Source organism: Anticarsia gemmatalis, chromosome 14 (assembly GCF_050436995.1).
Source record: "Anticarsia gemmatalis isolate Benzon Research Colony breed Stoneville strain chromosome 14, ilAntGemm2 primary, whole genome shotgun sequence".
In the NCBI taxonomy this organism is placed as follows: Eukaryota; Metazoa; Arthropoda; class Insecta; order Lepidoptera; family Erebidae; genus Anticarsia; species Anticarsia gemmatalis.
This window is the reverse complement of record NC_134758.1, coordinates 7,083,314-7,102,728: the sequence shown is the minus strand read 5'-3', so window position 1 is coordinate 7,102,728 and position 19,415 is coordinate 7,083,314. Positions and strand designations below refer to the sequence as shown.

General features: G+C 35.6%; 3 protein-coding genes across 3 annotated transcripts; all 3 read left to right on the top strand.

Moving 5' to 3' along the window:
* Positions 1-1,652: 1,652 nt before the first annotated feature.
* LOC142978575 (uncharacterized) lies at positions 1,653-8,038 on the top strand. The gene is made up of 8 exons (XM_076123071.1): positions 1,653-1,736; positions 2,590-2,692; positions 4,615-4,746; positions 5,161-5,395; positions 5,721-5,876; positions 6,150-6,307; positions 6,526-6,580; positions 6,692-8,038. Exons 1-8 carry the CDS (start codon positions 1,662-1,664, stop codon positions 6,918-6,920), a joined length of 1,143 nt encoding a protein of 380 aa, XP_075979186.1. The 5' UTR covers positions 1,653-1,661; the 3' UTR covers positions 6,921-8,038.
* A 3,397-nt stretch (positions 8,039-11,435) lies between these two features.
* Positions 11,436-14,090, top strand: LOC142978574 (opsin-2). Its single transcript, XM_076123070.1, has 8 exons — positions 11,436-11,556; positions 11,774-11,965; positions 12,044-12,253; positions 12,538-12,674; positions 12,753-12,918; positions 13,143-13,329; positions 13,572-13,654; positions 13,788-14,090. The coding sequence occupies exons 1-8, from the start codon at positions 11,498-11,500 to the stop codon at positions 13,897-13,899; spliced, it is 1,146 nt and encodes a 381-aa protein (XP_075979185.1). The 5' UTR covers positions 11,436-11,497; the 3' UTR covers positions 13,900-14,090.
* A 792-nt stretch (positions 14,091-14,882) lies between these two features.
* On the top strand, positions 14,883-16,393 carry LOC142978577 (uncharacterized protein C16orf52 homolog A). The gene is made up of 3 exons (XM_076123073.1): positions 14,883-15,266; positions 15,496-15,708; positions 15,871-16,393. Exons 1-3 carry the CDS (start codon positions 15,164-15,166, stop codon positions 16,056-16,058), a joined length of 504 nt encoding a protein of 167 aa, XP_075979188.1. The 5' UTR covers positions 14,883-15,163; the 3' UTR covers positions 16,059-16,393.
* Positions 16,394-19,415: the final 3,022 nt, after the last annotated feature.

The window sequence follows — 19,415 nt, the reverse complement described above, 5'->3', positions numbered from 1 at the left end:
GCGCCCCGAGCTCCACGTGACAGCCCGCCCTCGGGCCGAGCCCCGCCGCCCTCCCGCTGCGACTCTCACCGCCGGACACGTCTTTCAGATGCACAATCGTCAACCATCAATTAACTCGGCGATGTAGGTACATTAGTCGGAAATTGAATTGCAGATTACCGCGATAGTTAATTTACAACTGTTAACATCTATAACAATGACAAGGGTAATATGGTTAAGAGAATAAGTACATCGAAAATAGTAGTGATTGGTTAAAAAATAGGTCACAAAAACAAAACCTATATAGTGATATATCACTGAAAGATTATATTCTATGCATAAATAAAAATAAAGATACTTGTATAATTCTGCAACAACTTTAACTAATAAATATTTGGAGCACAAGTACTAATACTCCCATTTTCTCATATTCGTTCAAGTGCAGTTATATATGCATATGTACATACTATTAATAGTTACACACTATGTAACATTTTGGCATTCATTTCATAATGAAAAAAATTACACTTGAACTGAACTATAAGTACACGAAAATAATAAAATATCGTAAGGCATATTTGAAATAAAATGGAAATTCTACCCGAGGATAATCCAGACGCGTCGCACCTAAGTTTTAAATAAAAAGAAATGTTATCCACGGCTTTTTAAATTAATGTGGTTTCAAAGTTAAATGAGAATCTTGTGTTGCGGTTTTGTAGTTCGTGAACCATTCAACACCACACCACCAACCAGAGCGCGGTAACATTAAATAACATAACTGCACATTACATAGATACAGTCTTGGTTGAGTTAATATGAAAAAATGCGTTGCGCAGAAATGGTCTACTACCTGTTATATTTCATTTATTTGTGTAGAGAATAATCAAAGCTTGCCTAAAACAAATTGTTAGTTTATTAATAGCAGAGGGAGAGCTACCATCATCAGTCATTTTTACAAAGGATGATGATACTATGACCTAGACAAAAATTGACAAAGTAAACTAACTGAAATGTTATACGTAGTGTGTATATCTAACTAGGCTAAGTTACTTCGAAGTTAATACCGTGGCAATCGTAAATTTTGGCACCCGCAATCCGGGCTTGCCTAGTTTGGGACCACTCTGCAAATAACATAATGTAACCAAATAACGATTTTTATTTGTGGATGTTATATTTTATTACTTTTGTTTGGGTGATAAGCTGGAACGTTTAAGTGACAAAATTAAGGATTTTTTACGACGCACAAAATGTCACCATACATAATTTATTTATTTACTACTAATTACTTTTACCTAGAAAAAAATACATTCTTATCTCAAATCAAAGGAATAATAGTAGAGAATGGCATTTATATTGAATGTTATCGCTACTACGATGATTTAAAAAAAATATAAAATAGAATTAAAAAGTTTCCACAAATGACATCAAAACATTCAGTGCCCAGCTTTACCTCGATTCCAAGAAAACATAAGGAATCGTAGCATGTCTAACGATCAGACGTGTAATCATTAATCACTGTTTCAGCAAGCACAGTACGACTCTCAAGCATCATCTATACAATTCTCAAGCATCGTAATTTTTATTAACGGAATTAGGACGCAGGTGGCCTGGAGCAGAGAGGCTGCATGCGTGCGCAGCGGCTGTCTCCACGAGAGCGGGCGGCGGAGCGCGCGGCAGTCGGCATGAGGCGCGCGCGGAGCGTCACGGGGCCCTTGCGCCGCGCCCACCCCGCCTCGGGGGCCACCTGGAACGTCCAGGTACCCTTCAACATCTGACATAACCTCCCGTCTTGTTGCCCGCTCGATCCCACATCAAGTTTCTTTCGTATGGATCATTGTTGATCTCTCGGTCTTCTCGATGAAATTAAGTGTACTGTAATCACCTCGTCGATATGGTAGCTGGGAACTGGAACTCAACAGTTGGGCGAGGACTTGTTGCACTAACAATTCTGATCTTTGAATACATTAAAATCATTACATACTATCTTCTCGAATATCGCATGAGACAAAGTATTGCTTCTACCGTTAAAAACAAAACAAACATTTCATACTTGATTGTGACTTTATTACCACACTAAAACGTTTAGTATAACACTAGGCTATGCAAATTTGTCCGTAAAGTTTTGATCATAAAGTTGGTCGATCTGTTCTTTAATGACCACCTTCACTGATTAGAATCTTACGGCTCAATCTAGACTTAGTTAGTGAAATGCAATTTATTTTAACGAAAGCTTTAGCTTTCACTTAGCTTGGAGGCAAGAAGATTTGACATAACTACTACGAGCGCTGTTTTTTTAAATATTAAATTGGTATGTTTTTAATCTGAATGATTTGTCAATGCAAGTCCCCCTGATGCTACGTGAGGATAAGCAAAATCGAATAATTATTTCCTTAACACCATTAGTTAAATTAAACTCAATAGTCTAAATCACTTACATATACACAGCCTACATAATACGTTCATCCATACATATAAATACTATTAATCTATATAACGCGCGAACATTGAACTGCAAATCCATCAGACTTACTGGTTGTTTTCGCGCCAATAGTCTGTGGTTGTTGGCACTTCTAGTTGGTGTCGTTGTAACTGTAATATTAATGACTGCAGGTGGTTCGGGGCAAGATGAGTTCGCAGTGTTTGTGGCATGCTTGCAGAGCGCTCTCGGCTGGCTTACTGCTCATGTTGCTCGGCGCAGCGATGGCAGTTATAGGTAAAACTATTCTTAATGTGCTTTATTAAATTAAGTCGGATCTTAAGTAAACTCACACGCAGTTGACTGGTTTCGATAAAACTGGCCATCGTTTTCAACGCAACGGACATTATTAATACTTATTTCAGGACAATGTATATGTGATTGCTATCGAACTGTCTTAACTATTCGTTAATTAATTTAAACAAATTCGTGGTTACAAAGAAAATAATATGTTTCAAACAAATATTAGCGAAAATCTCCTTACGGTAGGTTTAAAGGAAAGCTACGCTGATCTCGTAGCACTCGTAGTTGACGGCGTAGACGCGTAGCAGAACTCTGTAGATTGCGCATAGCAAATATAATTTTGCAATATTTCTATAACTTATCATACATTTTAACTGCATGGACATGACAGAGCGAAATATTAGTTAACTTAATTACAATAGCATATTTAAGATAGACATGTGCTACGCGCCTACGTTATGTGCTACGAAAGCTACGGGACTTTCGTAGGCCTATTAATTAGACCTACTGCAAGGTCTTTCTCTTAACTTGGTATTAAGCATACCTAAATCAGTTATTTCACTAATTTAAATCGTTATATTTTGTCTATAAATAATAATTAAAAAATGAAATGTTGGACAATGACTCTGAACCATCTAAATTGCAATCTTTAATTTATAGTAAAAGTGTTCATAACGGCTTTTTTGTAAAGATTTTTAAAATGAATACTGTTTTTACGACACAGTAACAAGTCTAATTATGATATTTTTCAACTTAAGGGAGTTCATATAAATACCGAAATCACGTATGCAACACAGTAAACGCAATTGAAAAATATACATTATTGTTTTACCAAATAAATATTATAAGTGCCGCGAAACTAACTCTAAACTTTGTTAATCCTACTTTTGTGGTTGTGTTTGTGTCGAAATTACGGGCGTATTTCATTGCTTATAAGTTAACAATCCGGTCAAGCTTTTTAAGCTGAGTAACTAAGTTTGCGTAACTTAGGTGTGAATTTAACTACTTAAACTAACTTCAGTGCCAATTATCTCAGCGCTCAAGACCGTTAATAATATTCAAGTTTATGAGACCTACAACAATTATCAAAAATATGATTATTGGGTAATCAAACTGTTATTCATAAGTCTATAATAGTTTTTTTATTGGTAGATGTAGATAAAAGTATAAAAAATACTTCAATGTACAGTACAAGAAATAAAAAATAGGAAAAGTAATATACACCCAGGTCATACTGGGACCAAAACACTTTTATTCATGAAAATACTCTTGCAACCATTGATTCAAATTCATAACTAAAATCCTACTAACCCTGCAGCAGCACGGGTTTACATTATATAACCTATAGATATACATGTATGTAGTTTATACGACAGTTTGCACGTTCGTGGTCTCAGTGTGAGATGTGGCTAGGAAAGCATTTCCTCCTGCACGTTACGAAGCTGACGCTTCCGGCTTACAGCCTCCGGCCGCGCGTGTTGTCACCCGCCATTGAAACGACTGAACACACGTCCCTGTCCCACGCTATTGTTGAGACTAAAATCAATTTTCTGATTGCTACGTATATTGTACGTAGGTACTTGCAGAATTCGATGAAATATCGATACACTTATTTAATTACAGTGTATAGTATTGATTTGATTTTACTCCTAGCAAGTTAAATTGATGATGACTGAGATTACTGATCCTAATGAATAAAAGGAACAATCATTAATTATATCGAAATAAAATACCTGTTTTTTTATCATAATTATTAAATTAATAAATACGCACGCAGATTGTTATTATTTTGTTGAATATGATGGAGGAGTTTATCACAATACGTTTGACAATTGCTTTGTTTTAAAGTACCTATGTATGTAGTGAGCTGCATTATCTAAACATTATCATTGCAGAAATGTGTTGAACTGTTGCAGGATATTACGCTGACACTCTCTCAGTGGCGCAAGAAATTCGAGGCAACGCTACCATATCAGTGAAGGATGAAGCAAGGGGCTTCCATCTTAACAACCTGTCCTATGCTGGACCGATCGTCATGGGTTTCGGAGGTATACTTGATCATTTATCTCATTCTCATATAAATTCATCTTTCTTCTCTCATAACTTTATAAAACACTACCCGATTGTTCACGTCTTTCCTCACATTTACGTGTTTGTTTCCGAGGTATAGAATAAAATTTTGGCTCTTACCTTGTCCATCCGACCCAGTGCAGTAGCCATACAAATATTACAGAAGTTATCTCGACATACTTACTACGATGTCGTGCTCATTTAATCAGGTGGTGTTTGAACTAAGCAATAAATATCTCACGCAAAATGAAAACATAAAAAATGTGCGATTAACTTTTTTCTGGAAACTATAATTATGCTTCGATACAAAAAGATAAAGCTTCCCTAAGCCAGGACTCTGGCAGTTGGTAACTAAACGGCTGTGTACGATAAGTACTTTTGTAATTTTTCAGGCTTCATTGTAGTAGCGGCATGTGTGATGACTTTTGAGGCTCGTGACAGCGCAGCAAAGGTGACGCCGGCGCGGCCTCAAGCAATGCCACGACCGATGCCTCGCCGCGGACCTGTGTGCGCCGCGCCCGCGCGCCTCGACCAGCTCGGCGTGTATCGCTTGCCGCACGTGCTGCCGTTGCCGCACGCGCTCCCGCTCGCACCCCCCCACAGATACAGACCGAGTCACCACAACAGGTACTTTGTCCATCTTAACATTTGTCAGTCGTCTGCAATAATTCCCCAATACCTGCGCTCGATTTATTAATTACAGATCCTATGAATTGCAAACATTTTATATTTGCTCGAGTAATAATGATATGTTATGCCCAGCCCCGTAGTTAAGCTATTTCGTCGCTTAAAGCCTTGGTCACTTCACGGAATCGATCATGTCATCGCTTTTGCCACATGCGGATGTGGGGCGTCGTTAAAATAGCGTCAGTTCACTGCTCATCGATATAAATCGAAGGCGAGGTCGATATAAAGTACGAACGGCATAGGGCAGTAAGCGTATGTGACACAGAGTCGGTGGTGAAAGAGGCAAGGTTCGAGCGCGGTTTGGCTCGGCGCCGGACTTGCATAGCGGCAGCGCGCGTGCTGCGTTGCCTGTAAGCGCACTGCGCCGCCCGCTGCGACGCTACGCACTCTCCGTAGATGAGCCGCCGCACTCAGCCGTTAGGTAATGTTCCGTATCATGGTGTTCCTCGCTATTCTTCATCTACATATTATTTTGTCATTCTAGTCTAGCTTTTACTGTAGAATTATTGTTCCAAAATTTAGCACTTAACTAACTAACTATTAAACTTTACATATCTTCTAGTTTTCCTCCTCTATTATTTCGAAAGAACTTCGCTCTTTCTTTTAACTCTAAAAATGGAAATTGAAACAAAAATGTTTGTAAATTGTAATGGATCAGATCAAAATAAGTAACGCTCGATTCGTTTCCGCTCAGCGCTAGTGCTGCCGAATCGGAGTGCGGGTCGCAGTCATCCCTGGCGCTGGACCTGCACACGAGCGGCGCGTGCGGCGGCATCACCCTGCGCGTGCGCGACAACACGCGGCGTCGCCCGCTCGCGCGGCAGCAGCGCCTGCGGGACGACACCGTGCATCGTGAGTCACTCTTGAAAGCGCTTTTTTATATTTTACATAAAATATTTCTAAGCAAAGTCGTTTAGCAGGTCTTACTTTCGAAATAAAATAGGTACATTAATATCTGAAAACTACTTAAAAATATTTTTTGTGTTAATTACTTTTAGACTACTTCAAAAACTGAAAAAGAGTCTAGGAACGCTGTCAGAGAATATAATAATATTTTAATTGTTACACAGCTACACCGGTGGAGAGTGTCAATAACATTAATACAGTAGAAGAGCCTACATACAGGTAAGTTCAAGTTTTTTAATCATCGACTAAGTATATTTGGAAGAAAAACATAAAAAATAATTTCGTTGTACAATTCGCATACGGTTAACATTTTAAAACGTTTTTGCACAGGGGAGAAGATGACGAGGTAAGTAAAAACAACGTAGAGATGAGTCAACTGAGTGTGGAGCGAGAGCAGCGCGCGAGCAGTGCGCCGCCAGCGACACGCGTGTCTCCGCCGCACTCGCCGCGCGCGCACACCTGCATCACTATCGAGCCGCCGCCGACCCCGCCGCCTGACCCCGAGCCCACGCCGGAGCCCGTGCCCGAGCCTGCACCCGAGCCCGCGCCCGAACACTGAGGACAGCCTCCGTCTCGCACCGACGAGACGCACGAACGTTCCACGATGCCGAACGACTCTTGTTAATAACATTTTATATGAATTATACAACACTTTCGGTTACCGTACGACTTAACTTAGCTATATATAAATTAAATGTACATAAAATTAAGCACTTACCGAGTTTTCGATGTGTCTTCATGAAAACGGCGACAATTATTATCTATTTTTTTAGACCCACTATTGTAACTTACGTAAATTTTTCATTACTGTGAAATATTTAAAATGTATGTACGAGTATAATGAAAAGATATTGCGAGCCTGGCGAAGATCATGTTTCGATCTTGTCAATGTATTGACGATAAGAAGGACTGTGAATGAATGTTAATAATTATTATTCGATGTTTAGATAAGCTTACAGACCTAGATCTTTAAATCATTAAAGATATTAACGACGGAAAATAATTAATGGCGTCACTAGGTAAATGTTATAACCAGTAACGCGGCGAATTATATAACAGTTATACAAAAACACCTTAAAACATATTGTGAATAAAAGCGTAAGAAGTAAAAAATATAATAATATACAAAATACTAAAATGATAAAGCATGTGTAATATACATACGCTACGAATGCTACGTAGTGTTGTCGTAGTACGTAGCCGTAGCACTTGTAGCTGCGCGTAGCCACGCGTAGCTTTTCGTAACCCCAATGTTGAAATACATGGTTGTTGTTGATTGATGGAAAACGATGTTGTAAATTTCCAACGACTTGTTTCATTAGTCTGTACTTACATCTATAAATATAAACAAACGCCTTGAGATGTTCTAGTAATCTTAATAATTCAACGTAAAGTATATGTATAGAAGGTTAAATGAAAGTGGGTACTTACTATAAAGTCGATCTTATCTTATACCGCCGCAATAATGTTAATATTTGTTTAAAAATCGAAGTCATTACTTATCAATTTAAAACTTTAGTGCAGTCAATTAAGCTTAAATTAGGTAAGAATCTCGGAATTCGAGATACCCAGCTGTAAGTCTGTAAATACTTGTATATTGACACCCTAAAAGTTGTCTCAAAACCTACATATGGTAGGGTGTACGCAACTATAAAATTTCAAGGTCCAAAGTCCCAAAAACCGGTTTTTTGAGCTTTTTTTGTAAATATCTCATTTCCTATGGAATTTTTGCATTCGTATTCATTAATTACCAATATTGTACAGTATAAAATTCTCTACAAACTTTGTTTGAATTTTTTTTTACGGTGAACCGTTTTCGAGATAGAGGGGGGAGAGCGCGCGGTCACTGGATCATTTTAAGTCAACCGGTGCCTCCGGTCGAAGATGCGCCATATATATTATAGTTGATGAACTATCGATAAATCAATGATTAATAAATATTTGTCAATTTCTATTAACTATTACATTATTTTTTATCATTTTTTTCATAACCTATCCACTTTTTATTCAGTATTAATTAACTTATCAACACTTACCTGCCCATGTAATTGCAGAATTTTTCATGAAAATATAGGCACTATATTTGAATTTTAACCTAATTAATAATAATAACTTCTTACATGATGAAAAAAAAACAAATAAATCAGTATTATTGAAAAGATATAGATTTAATATAATTATGAAGAAAATGATGACACCAATGACTTTTCGAAGTTATGTGTGTATTAGAAATAATTGTCACATGCTCCAACGGTGAAGGAAAACATCGTGAGGAAACCTTGCATGAATAAAATTTGTTAAATACATTTATTGAGGGCATGCAAAGTCCCCAACCCGCACTTGGCCAGCGTGGTGGACTCAAGGCCTAACCCCTCCCTCATTACGGGAGAAGACCCTTGCTCAGCAGTGGGACAGTAATGGGTTAAATTTATTTATTATTATAATCATTGATTTATCGATAGTTCATCAACTATATATGGCGCATCTTCGACCGGAGGCACCGGTTGACTTGAAATGATCCTGTGACCGCGCGCTCTCCGCCCTCTATTTCGAAAACGGTTCACCGTAAAAAAAAATTCAAACAAAATTTGTAGAGAATTTTATACTGTACAATATTGGTAATGAATACGAATGCAAAAATTCCATAGGAATTGAGATATTTACAAAAAAAGCTCAAAAAACCGGTTTTTGGGACTTTGGACCTTGAAATTTTATAGTTGCGTACACCCTACCATATGTAGGTTTTGAGACAACTTTTAGGGTGTCAATATACAAGTATTTACAGACTTACAGCTGGGTATCTCGAATTCCGAGGTGAACTTACTATAATGACTGGACTACTTGATCATCCGTTAAATTGAAAGACTGATAAAAGCGAATTTCATAAAAAAAAACACATAATAATACATATAACCATACATATACTAATTAATTGCGGATGAAGACAAATAATAATTTATGAACAGTTCATTATGATCATTCGGTTACTTTGTACTTATCTGTTGTTAATAAATTACATTGATTAAAGCACATAGTCTTAACTAGTAGTTATTTACATACAGGGGGCACCGACTTTAACACTAAATTAACGACGTAACTGCACAATCACCATATAACTCGTTCCATAATCTAAATGTACGTACATGTTGATAAGTAGAGTATTGCACATATAATCGATACTATGGATATTTGCAAAACATTAAATTCTGTCATTCGCTAGTGTCTGTTGTGAAATGAACATTTGTTCAAACTTTAAAACCATCGCATCGTCGAATAGATTGTCATTAAGTAGGAATTGTGTGACTTCGATAATTTAATTAATAAAACTTATACGTGAGTAACGTCCAAAAATCTATACCTTTTAAAATGTATCCATACAGGTATTTTACGTAATTAATATTTGACAAAATATTTTTTTTTAGCCACGTAACTTACAAGAAACTTATGAAACGTTATTTTGAGATTAATAAAAAATTCTATTAGAGGAACTCGCTCAAGGCCTAAAATTGTATTGTTCAATACGTGTAATCTTAAACGACTGTTATTTCAATGGCGTATTATTGGAAAAATTAGTTATTTCTTAGTAGTTTGTTTCCAAAGTGCAATGAGCAGAATTTGGCTATAAGTTATTTTAAAAAACTGACCTTACACCTAATATAATATGCTTCTTTGTAACTTGATAACGTCAAGTGATGTTCCAAAGAAATTAGGTGGTAATATACGCATCATGTTTCTAAACAATCTTTAAATAAATACAGCGTATAATAAACTAAACCATACTAAAATGAAAGTTAAAAACTTGGCAATATTGATTAATAATATTTCTATACTCAAAATCAATAAATCATTTTCAATTCAATTACTTTTAGTACATCCGTAGTACCAATTAAATATTTTGTTTAACAATTTACAATTAATTGCATTGACTACCTTCAAATGTTTCAATTATCAATTCAAGTACACATGTAACGTAGTTTTTAAGCAATAGTAACGAGCAAGCACAGATATTATTTCAAAGTCAATTATTTCAAATCACCAACTTTAGTAATATGAAAATGTTAGATTAGAATCATGTGAAGAAAATGCGTGATGAAATTGTTGTAGACGTGTAATCATAAATTCACCCAGTAGTACTTAGTATTGTTTTGATATTAATTTATTTTGAATATTTGCACGGTGGATATCTAAAACGAAGTGACGCAAGTAGCGTCAACTTCTGACTGATCCGCGGAAATATTGATTGTACTTTTATATGATATTATCTAAAGTGTTTTATACGACCTGCAATTGTATAGAATTCTGGTATATATTAAGAATTATTTTGTAAATTAGCGATGTGTACTCAATCCAAATGGTTGTTGTGATGTCTATTAAAATTGTTGATTATTAAGTTTGTTTTATTCTTTACTATACATCCAACCGTATTACGCCAACACCTAGAAATGCTTTAAAATTTTTTAAAATTCTTTCGTGTTGATAAATGGAGAACGAATTTAAGGAAGATACAGTTATCATTATAATTATTTAAATTCAGTAAGTCTGTAGGTGATCTTTAACTATCAGTTATAAGAAGACACTGAGCTTTTAATTAGATGCTTTCTCTTACAACTAACCATTATAGGAGAAGTGGATTTGCCAAAAAAAAATACAGGCCTGTGTAACATTACAAGGTCGATTCTCGGACATGTCAATAATATTATATTACACTAACGTATATAGTTTCTTTCGGTCACACCTACTTGGTGCAGGTAACGCTTATCACTGAAATGATATGGTATCATTCCTTAAGAGTTTTCCAAAAAAAAACCAATCGTGCAATAATTTCTGACTAACAATGTACTGAAATAACGTAATTCAATTCACTATATGGTTTCCTTTTCTACATTCCCTTTAAAGTTCGTAACATCAGCAATATATTAGTATCCACGTAAACACATTACGTTCACAATAAGCATCAATCCGTGCTCCAAAACCTCTGTTAATCCTATCAAGGGTGTTCGTAGTGGATAATCCGTGAAATCTGGTTAGGACTCAGTGATATAAAACTATAGAGCGAGCTGGAACATTCAGCAGTCAGTCAGTGGAGTGGGCAGCCTAGCACACTACCGAGGACTGCTCACATCGTTACCAATCAACATGTACACTTATAACCAAACAGACAAGTCCGACTATGGTGCTCACTTTGCACCTTTCAAGTAAGTAACAGTATTGTAGATCTTCTCAGCTTTAAGTGTTTTGTCAAAAATGCTTTTGTACTTCTTCAGCACCGACTGTGGACTTTTATTAGTATGTAAGCATGAAATGTTTTATTGTTAACATAATCTCACATTATTTTTGATCAACATTGTGTAAACTGTCTTAAAAAATTAAAACCTTTGAAATATCTACAAATACTCGTGCTTGTTTTCATAGGTCGAGTGGGTCGGGTGACGTGGAGATGTTGGGTGCGGGGCTGACGGGTGATGACCTGGCCGCGGTGCCAGAACACTGGCTCTCGTTCCCGGCGCCCCCCGCCAGCGCACACACCGCGCTAGCATTACTCTACATATTTTTTACAGCCGCCGCACTCGTTGGAAACGGCCTAGTTATCTTCATATTTTCCACGTAAATCTACCTTTAATATACATTTTTTTTTATTTAACTACTTGAAGTACTAAACACTTATGTAACATATCCTTTCAGGACAAAAAGTTTAAGAACGTCGAGTAATCTACTAATTCTACAGCTAGCTATTTTAGACTTCATCATGATGGCAAAAGCTCCTATTTTCATATACAATAGCGCGATGCGAGGATTTGCAAGTGGAGCCATCGGGTGTCAAATATTCGCATTGATGGGTGCTTACAGTGGCATCGGCGCGGGAATGACTAACGCGTGCATAGCATATGACAGGTAATCAACACAACCTACTCTACGCATAATAATATGTTATATTTCGTAGAGTACTAAGTGTGCTACACTACTTTAGAAATAAATTTCCTTTGACCTCGACCATTTGATTCTAAACTCCAGCAGATATTATTCAAAGTTTAAAAGTTTTGAATTGATATTTAAACTTCCGGCTCCGGTTCCGGCTGGTAGTCAAGCCCGCAACTATCGTTGTGTAAATGGGTGATATCTCTATCGTGTGCATTAGTATTGTAAGTGCGTATTATAATAATTTGTTACTTTTTCAGGCACTCGACTATTACACGGCCCTTGGACGGACGACTGTCACGAGGCAAAGTTCTTTTGATGATAGCATTTATCTGGATCTACAGCACACCATGGGCACTTCTTCCATTGTTCAAAATTTGGGGCAGATATGTTCCCGGTATTTAAATCAATTACAGATTCATGAAAGGATTTTCAACGATTTTTAACTAAAATATATTTTTATGTTATGTTTCAGAGGGATACTTGACTTCATGCACCTTCGATTACTTAACCAATACATTCGACACGAAGCTCTTTGTAGCTTGCATATTTGTTTGCAGCTATGTCTTCCCAATGTCTATGATTATCTATTTCTACAGTGGTATTGTCAAACAAGTTTTCGCACATGAAGCTGCTTTGAGGTAATTTTCAATGAAATTAATAATAAACGCTTTAATTTGGACTGCTGCAGTTATGGCCCAGTAGGCATTGGAAACATGACAAGCATGAACATCGCGCTGCGCCTAATCCTTGACAATTAGAACAAAGCTCACTTAGGCATTTGCCTCAAAGCCGCAGCAGCCCGGCGCCAATCGCTAAAATTACTTAATTTATTTTTTCGATACATCCTTTATTATATTTTTAGAGAACAAGCTAAGAAGATGAACGTGGAATCACTGCGAGCTAACCAGACCGCGGGCTCAGAGTCTGCTGAAATAAGGATAGCCAAAGCAGCTCTCACTGTGTGCTTCCTCTTTGTCGCTTCATGGACTCCATATGGAGTTATGGCGCTCATAGGCGCTTTCGGAAATCAACAACTTCTTACACCCGGGGTAATAAGCAGCTAAAACCTTAAAACTTCGAATGTCGAGTTTACCTCTCAAGCTTGACGGTTAGATTAGAAAGTAAAGAGTTAGTAGAGATAAATACGAGATAGGTAAAAACTAATATTTGCTTTCTAGTTTGCTAAGTAGTGACTTAAGGACGTCTTTACCACTTCTGGTCGATGGTGAAGTCCACCGTAAACCTTCTCTCACACATACTATTCATAACATTTTATTATTTCAATCCAAAGGTAACGATGATACCGGCTGTAGCATGCAAAGCTGTCGCATGCATAGATCCATGGGTTTATGCAATCAGTCATCCAAAATACAGGTACTGCTTTATAGAGTTTATTTTATTTATGTTATTTTTCTAATATTGACACTTCCTTTGTCCGTCTGACCTCAATTTGCGCGCCTAATTACTCAGGATTAGCACCTTTAATAATTATTACTTTATATTTCAGACAAGAACTTCAAAAGCGGATGCCTTGGCTTCAGATAAACGAGCCGGCAGATACGGTGTCTACAGCAACAAACAACACAGTTAGTAATGCTCCAGCCGCCACGCCAGCTTAATTTAAATAGACAAATCTTCACCAGTGAAGCTCAAAATGAGATAAGTGCCTACCTACAGAGTGACCTCATTATTAGGTACTAACTTCAACCGACGACTATGGCATGACCAATGGACCGAGATATGTTTAATCCTGTTTTAATATATTCCTAAATACTGACATGAATTTGGAAATATAGATTATGAAAATTAACCTTGCGTTATTTATTTCCTTAATGGTTTGTTACCTAGTGGAGTCTACACACCAAAGTCCTCCATTCTGCTGCCGTCGGCATGAAGTGGGGAGCCGTGGACGTTAGGGGGAAAAGCGACTTATAATTGTGTAGACTCTGTGAGGGTTGAACTCTCTACAACTTTCGTAACAAGCAATTTCTTGGGTCACTCGATTATGATTGCCCTTATCCAGTACGGAACGAATATTTACCGTTGTCTTCGAAGCTGTAAATTGTTTCTTGTCTTGTTGTATTTTTTGCCCGTGCTTGTGTATAGATACTCGCGGCACAAGATACGTTCTGCATGTACATGCAAAAAAGTCCATTAAAATTCATTTTTCCACAAGGGTAAAAACGCCAATTGGTACGATGCCTACAAGGCTACAAACTTCCCTTTCACTTGCTTCATTCGCATCCAAACATCTTGTCAGACAGGACCGTCGGCGACGAGTACTTAGCACCTGCCTTTTTGCAAGACATCATCGCTGTGATCTGTGTATGTCTTTCTAGTGCAGCGTTTCCATTTATGTTCGTAAATTTCGTCCGTAATTTTATTCGTCATCCAACATTTTCTCTCAACATGACGACATCTTGGTTCAAACCACAACGATTCTTTATCGCGCCACACATTATAATATCAGTGACTTAACTGTAAACTTAACAGGCTCACTTAAAAAAAACATAGACTGCCTTATTTTATTTTATTAACCATATTTAATCTTGTTGGACAGTACTCCTCTGACAACACTGAGTAGTACTGATTGTCAACTAATGTCAACTGTCAACTCAAGTCATCAAGTGTCAATAGTTGTCAAAGTTGTTAAACAAAATATATTGAAATTGTTATAAACGCAGATGCTTTTACGATAAATTTATATAACGCAACATTATTTGAAAATACAATAAATAAAAACACTGATAACTGATCTCTATACACCGATTGTATGTTTAATATCTAAACGACAATTTTTGCGTAGAGGCAAAACGAACAGCATCAGAAAGAAAATGTCCGTATGAAAAGTGGATAAATAAGTGTTATTATTAATTTTTCAAAATGGATAAACTAACAGTAATATCAGGCACACTATTTATGGCAGCTGATGTTTTTGCTATAGTGAGCCTCGCTATGCCAGATTGGATTATTACTGAAGTCGGAGGTAAATAATTTTAATAGAATTAGACCTTGAAACGTCATAAATAAATACTCTTTTATTCTGCATACATTTTAAACATGATTGAAACAGGAAAAGAAATAGATAACAAGTTAAATTATATGACAAACGAAGTTTAAGATGACTGGCAGTTATAGCAAAATATATTCATATACCTAACTTTATATTCATAATAATTATCTCTGCTGACTAAAACTATGTAATTTATTTTCAGGTGATACTAGACTTGGATTAATGTGGTCTTGTGTAACTCTGTACAATAGACCGCAAGTATGCTTTACACCTGATCTTCAACCTGAATGGCTGCTTGCTCTGATATGCATATTTATTGGATGTATATGCATCACCACTACTGTAATTCTTTTAGCTTCCAGTCACTTTGACCGCAATGTTATACCTTACGCCAGATGGGTTGGATTTGCAGCAAGTAAGCAACAGTATTTTATCAGTTTATCTATCTAACTCTAATGCTTGGTTCTGTCATCATGCTGCTTAACTCTTTCTTTATAATATTTGATAAAATATTTTTATTTGTTGATACCATTTGGTGTTATGAAATGCCTGCATAATTGATGTGTTTTTTTTTCAGTGGTTGTGTTTTGTCTTGCGGCAGTGATATTCCCTATGGGATTCCATGTTGATGAAATAGGAGGGCAGCCATATCAACTACCAAATAGCCACCAAGTTGGCATTTCTTACATATTGTTTGTTCTATCGCTATGGATCACTGTGATATCTGAGTTATTTGCTGGCAAAGTGTGTCTGCCACACTTTTAAAATAAGAGTACCTGTATAAATAATATATGAAGGAGGTGAAGAATCTTTAATAATAGTAAAACATAATATGTTAGTTAGTTTATAATTAGCTTGTAAGTTTCTCTTAACTGTAAGGTGTTATACTAATTTTGTGGTAAATATTAATTACTGTGCTCAAAATGTGAAAATAGTAGAAATACCTTTAACATTGAAATATTTTTAACATCTTACCACTATTTACTATCAATTATTTGTTATACTTATTACATTCCCTTGATGTTAAGAAACTAACAAGAAACAGATCTGTGCAATACATGTTTGTTACTATATAAGTAATAAAGTTACATGCTACGAAATTTGTTTTTTTTTTATGTTAATTATAATATTATTATAAGTAAGATAAAAAAAATGTATTTACATTACCAGCATCTGCGTCCTAGATAAAATAAATGTGCGTGTGCTCTGAGGGCCACTCTCTCGAATTTCTTTGAAAACATGTTCAGGATTTAGTGAACATTCCCAAAGAATTGTGAAAGTTGGAACCAGATTTTGTGAAAATCAAATAAGGGAATTATGGGCTTTAAAGTTGGACCCTCAATCCGCACATAGAGGATTGAGGGTCCACTTGTACCGGATAAACTAAGGGCACTAAAGAAAAAGTCTTTACGCCAAAATGTAAGATAATGCCAAGCAAAAATTGCGGGCACAAGAAATTACAAGAAAAACATTGTATTATTTTCCATACCTGCGTTCAAAATGGACCCTCACGTGGAAAGATTATTACGCTTATAATAACAAAACCATTAACTTTTGGCTACTCTTTGAAACCCTATATTATAGTATATAAATTGTGACATTTTGTGAAAGAAATAACAGATCACGATATCATGTTGGTTAAAAATTATCACCTAGTTAAAATTCGGACCCTCAGTCGTCCACTTTTTGGTTTTCGTTTTGTTTCGCTTAACGTATGATAGCTAACAAAAACACAAAATTATCTCCTTTTGTAGAGAAAAAAATGTGCTACAAATACAGTACCATTGGTTAATAAAAACATCTTTTATTGTATAAGAAAATCAATTTTAATTTAGTATGAAAATAATGAAATAGGGTGACAACATTTTGCATAACTTACTAAAAATTATTACTAAAAATAGCTTTTTCAGAATGTTTTTTTTTAAATGTCTAAAATTTGTAATGGAAGCAGCGTTGGACTTCATTTACCCTTTTAAATTGCAGCATAGATTAATAAATGTAGAGTTATCGGTATTAATAAACTTGGTTCGATTTTTCTCTTATTATCATCATAACATTGGAAATTACTATTTATTAAAACATGACATTTGTAATGACCAATACTATCTGAAAAGGGTGGAGGAACAAATTCAATAGCTCCGATGAGTTCATATACCTTTGATTTTATTCTTATTGTATATGGAATATTCAATAAGCAATGCTCACCGGTACCGTTTAAGTCAACTGTAAATATAACGTGTAATTCGTAATTTACAGATACGTTAGAGCCACAATGAAGACATAACTTAGATGATTCGTCAAAACAAATCGCGTCCTCCAAAGACTCAATCCCAAAAATGGATAACATATCCAAATTGAGTGGTAAGAAAGCAAATTGTCTTTCAATTGAAATCGATGTACAAAACCCGTTAACACATCGTTTTGAAAATAAGGCACTATAAAAATGATTCAAAAGAACAGTTTCATGAAAACTTGCCACATTAGTTTGGCAATCAACAATAACGACGTCGTTATTTAATTTTAGTAAAGATTCTTTAAAGTAATGTTTGAGTGCTAAATCTGTTCGGATTTTGTATCTATCGTAGCTTATTGTTGTACCTGCCAAACATTTAATGTACATTGAGATTAATTCAGAGCTGAACATGTTAATCAAATCATTTATATATTGATTTTGAATATAACCGAAACACAAAAGAAAAAATATTGAATCTAGTCCGCACGTATTTATAATTTTTGTTTGTCTATTATTAACTTCAACAGTAGAACATAAGTTACCGTTTTGCATATGTTTAATTTGTTTAAGTATTTTAGTAGCTGTATCGTCATCTTTACCTTCTCCTCTCCAATTTTCAACTAATGAAGGCTTATCTGAAAAAACGGAGTCCTCATTAAGTACTTTAACTAACGTGGCCTTTTTTATAATTTGTTTTTTCTGAGAATGTTTCCTTTTTCTTCTATTAACACCTGTTTTCTTCACAACTTTATTGGTAACTCCATTTTCTAGGTCAACTTTTGACGACTTAAGGTCACCTTCTATATATTGTGCAAAAATCTGAATGAACTCATCTATTCTGTATTTCTGTGTTTTAGTTTTGAAGATTAAATGTTTAATTGTTTTAAAAAAGCTTTCCACACCCGCAGACGATGGAGTCAGATTGTCAGATTTAAAATGAGAAACTAATATATTAGACCATAGTGGAAGTTTGAATAATATCCTACGCAGTGTAGCCGCAATTGTCGGCAAATAGAATGGATTGTCTTCTCTAGCATCAGTATCGTGATTATCGTTATTGTTTTTTTTTAAAAGAACTTCTTTATCAAACCAAGAAAAGAAATCGTTATTAACTTCATGTTCCTCAATTACAAAATCTATACTCTCGGTGTGTTCATTATCATCTAATGGTGGAGAACAAACGTCTTTATTTTTTAAAATGCTGTCGAGTTTTCTTTTTGTAAAAGATATTTTTTTACTGTAGCACATGTCTAATATGTCCTTAATAGTACTTTTCAAATTATCAAAATCTTCACATTTTTTAAAATAATATATGCATCTAATATAGAATAATTTGATTTCATTGTCAATTCCTTGTAGACATGGTAAATTGTGCAACGTTTTGATGAAGTGGCTCGTATCGAGTCTAACATAAACAGGTGGCATTTCTAGATTGGTTCCACTCAAAATATAAAATAAATGTTCAATGTATGTTTTAGTAGAAGTGAATTCAGTAAAAGTTGTGATCACAGCTGATATTAATGCTGCACAATCATCAGTTATGACTTCTTGAGGCTTCATCCCATCTACACTATAATTCCAGATCCTTAACCAATTACAAATAGATACATGGCTATGAGAATCAGTTACCATCTGAAAAATTGGGACGGAACGCAAATTTTTATCGCACGTGATTAGTCCTTGGTACAAAAACAGACGTTTGGTAATAGTTGCACCGTTTGGAAGAGAAACTGCTTTAAAAATTGAGCCTGTAGCATCAATAGTTATTGTTGACCTATTTCTTGTTTCACAGTACACTTTGTAGAAATCAACTTGTTGTTGGCTCCAAAATTGGACAGTAAAATTTGGAAATGTAATAATTTGGCGAAATAAATTTTTGTATTTGTCGT

Excerpts from the sequence above, each read along its gene's own strand:
- LOC142978577 (XM_076123073.1), top strand. The coding sequence starts at position 15,164 with ATGGATAAACTAACAGTAATATCAGGCACACTATTTATGGCAGCTGAT. Across the intron at positions 15,267-15,495 it reads GATTATTACTGAAGTCGGAG|GTGATACTAGACTTGGATTA; the intron begins GTAAATAATTTT and ends ATTTATTTTCAG. Across the intron at positions 15,709-15,870 it reads ATGGGTTGGATTTGCAGCAA|TGGTTGTGTTTTGTCTTGCG; the intron begins GTAAGCAACAGT and ends TTTTTTTTTCAG.
- LOC142978574 (XM_076123070.1), top strand. The coding sequence starts at position 11,498 with ATGTACACTTATAACCAAACAGACAAGTCCGACTATGGTGCTCACTTT. Across the intron at positions 11,557-11,773 it reads GCTCACTTTGCACCTTTCAA|GTCGAGTGGGTCGGGTGACG; the intron begins GTAAGTAACAGT and ends TTGTTTTCATAG. Across the intron at positions 13,330-13,571 it reads AACAACTTCTTACACCCGGG|GTAACGATGATACCGGCTGT; the intron begins GTAATAAGCAGC and ends TTCAATCCAAAG.
- LOC142978575 (XM_076123071.1), top strand. The coding sequence starts at position 1,662 with ATGAGGCGCGCGCGGAGCGTCACGGGGCCCTTGCGCCGCGCCCACCCC. Across the intron at positions 5,396-5,720 it reads AGACCGAGTCACCACAACAG|AGTCGGTGGTGAAAGAGGCA; the intron begins GTACTTTGTCCA and ends TATGTGACACAG. Across the intron at positions 6,308-6,525 it reads GCGGGACGACACCGTGCATC|CTACACCGGTGGAGAGTGTC; the intron begins GTGAGTCACTCT and ends ATTGTTACACAG.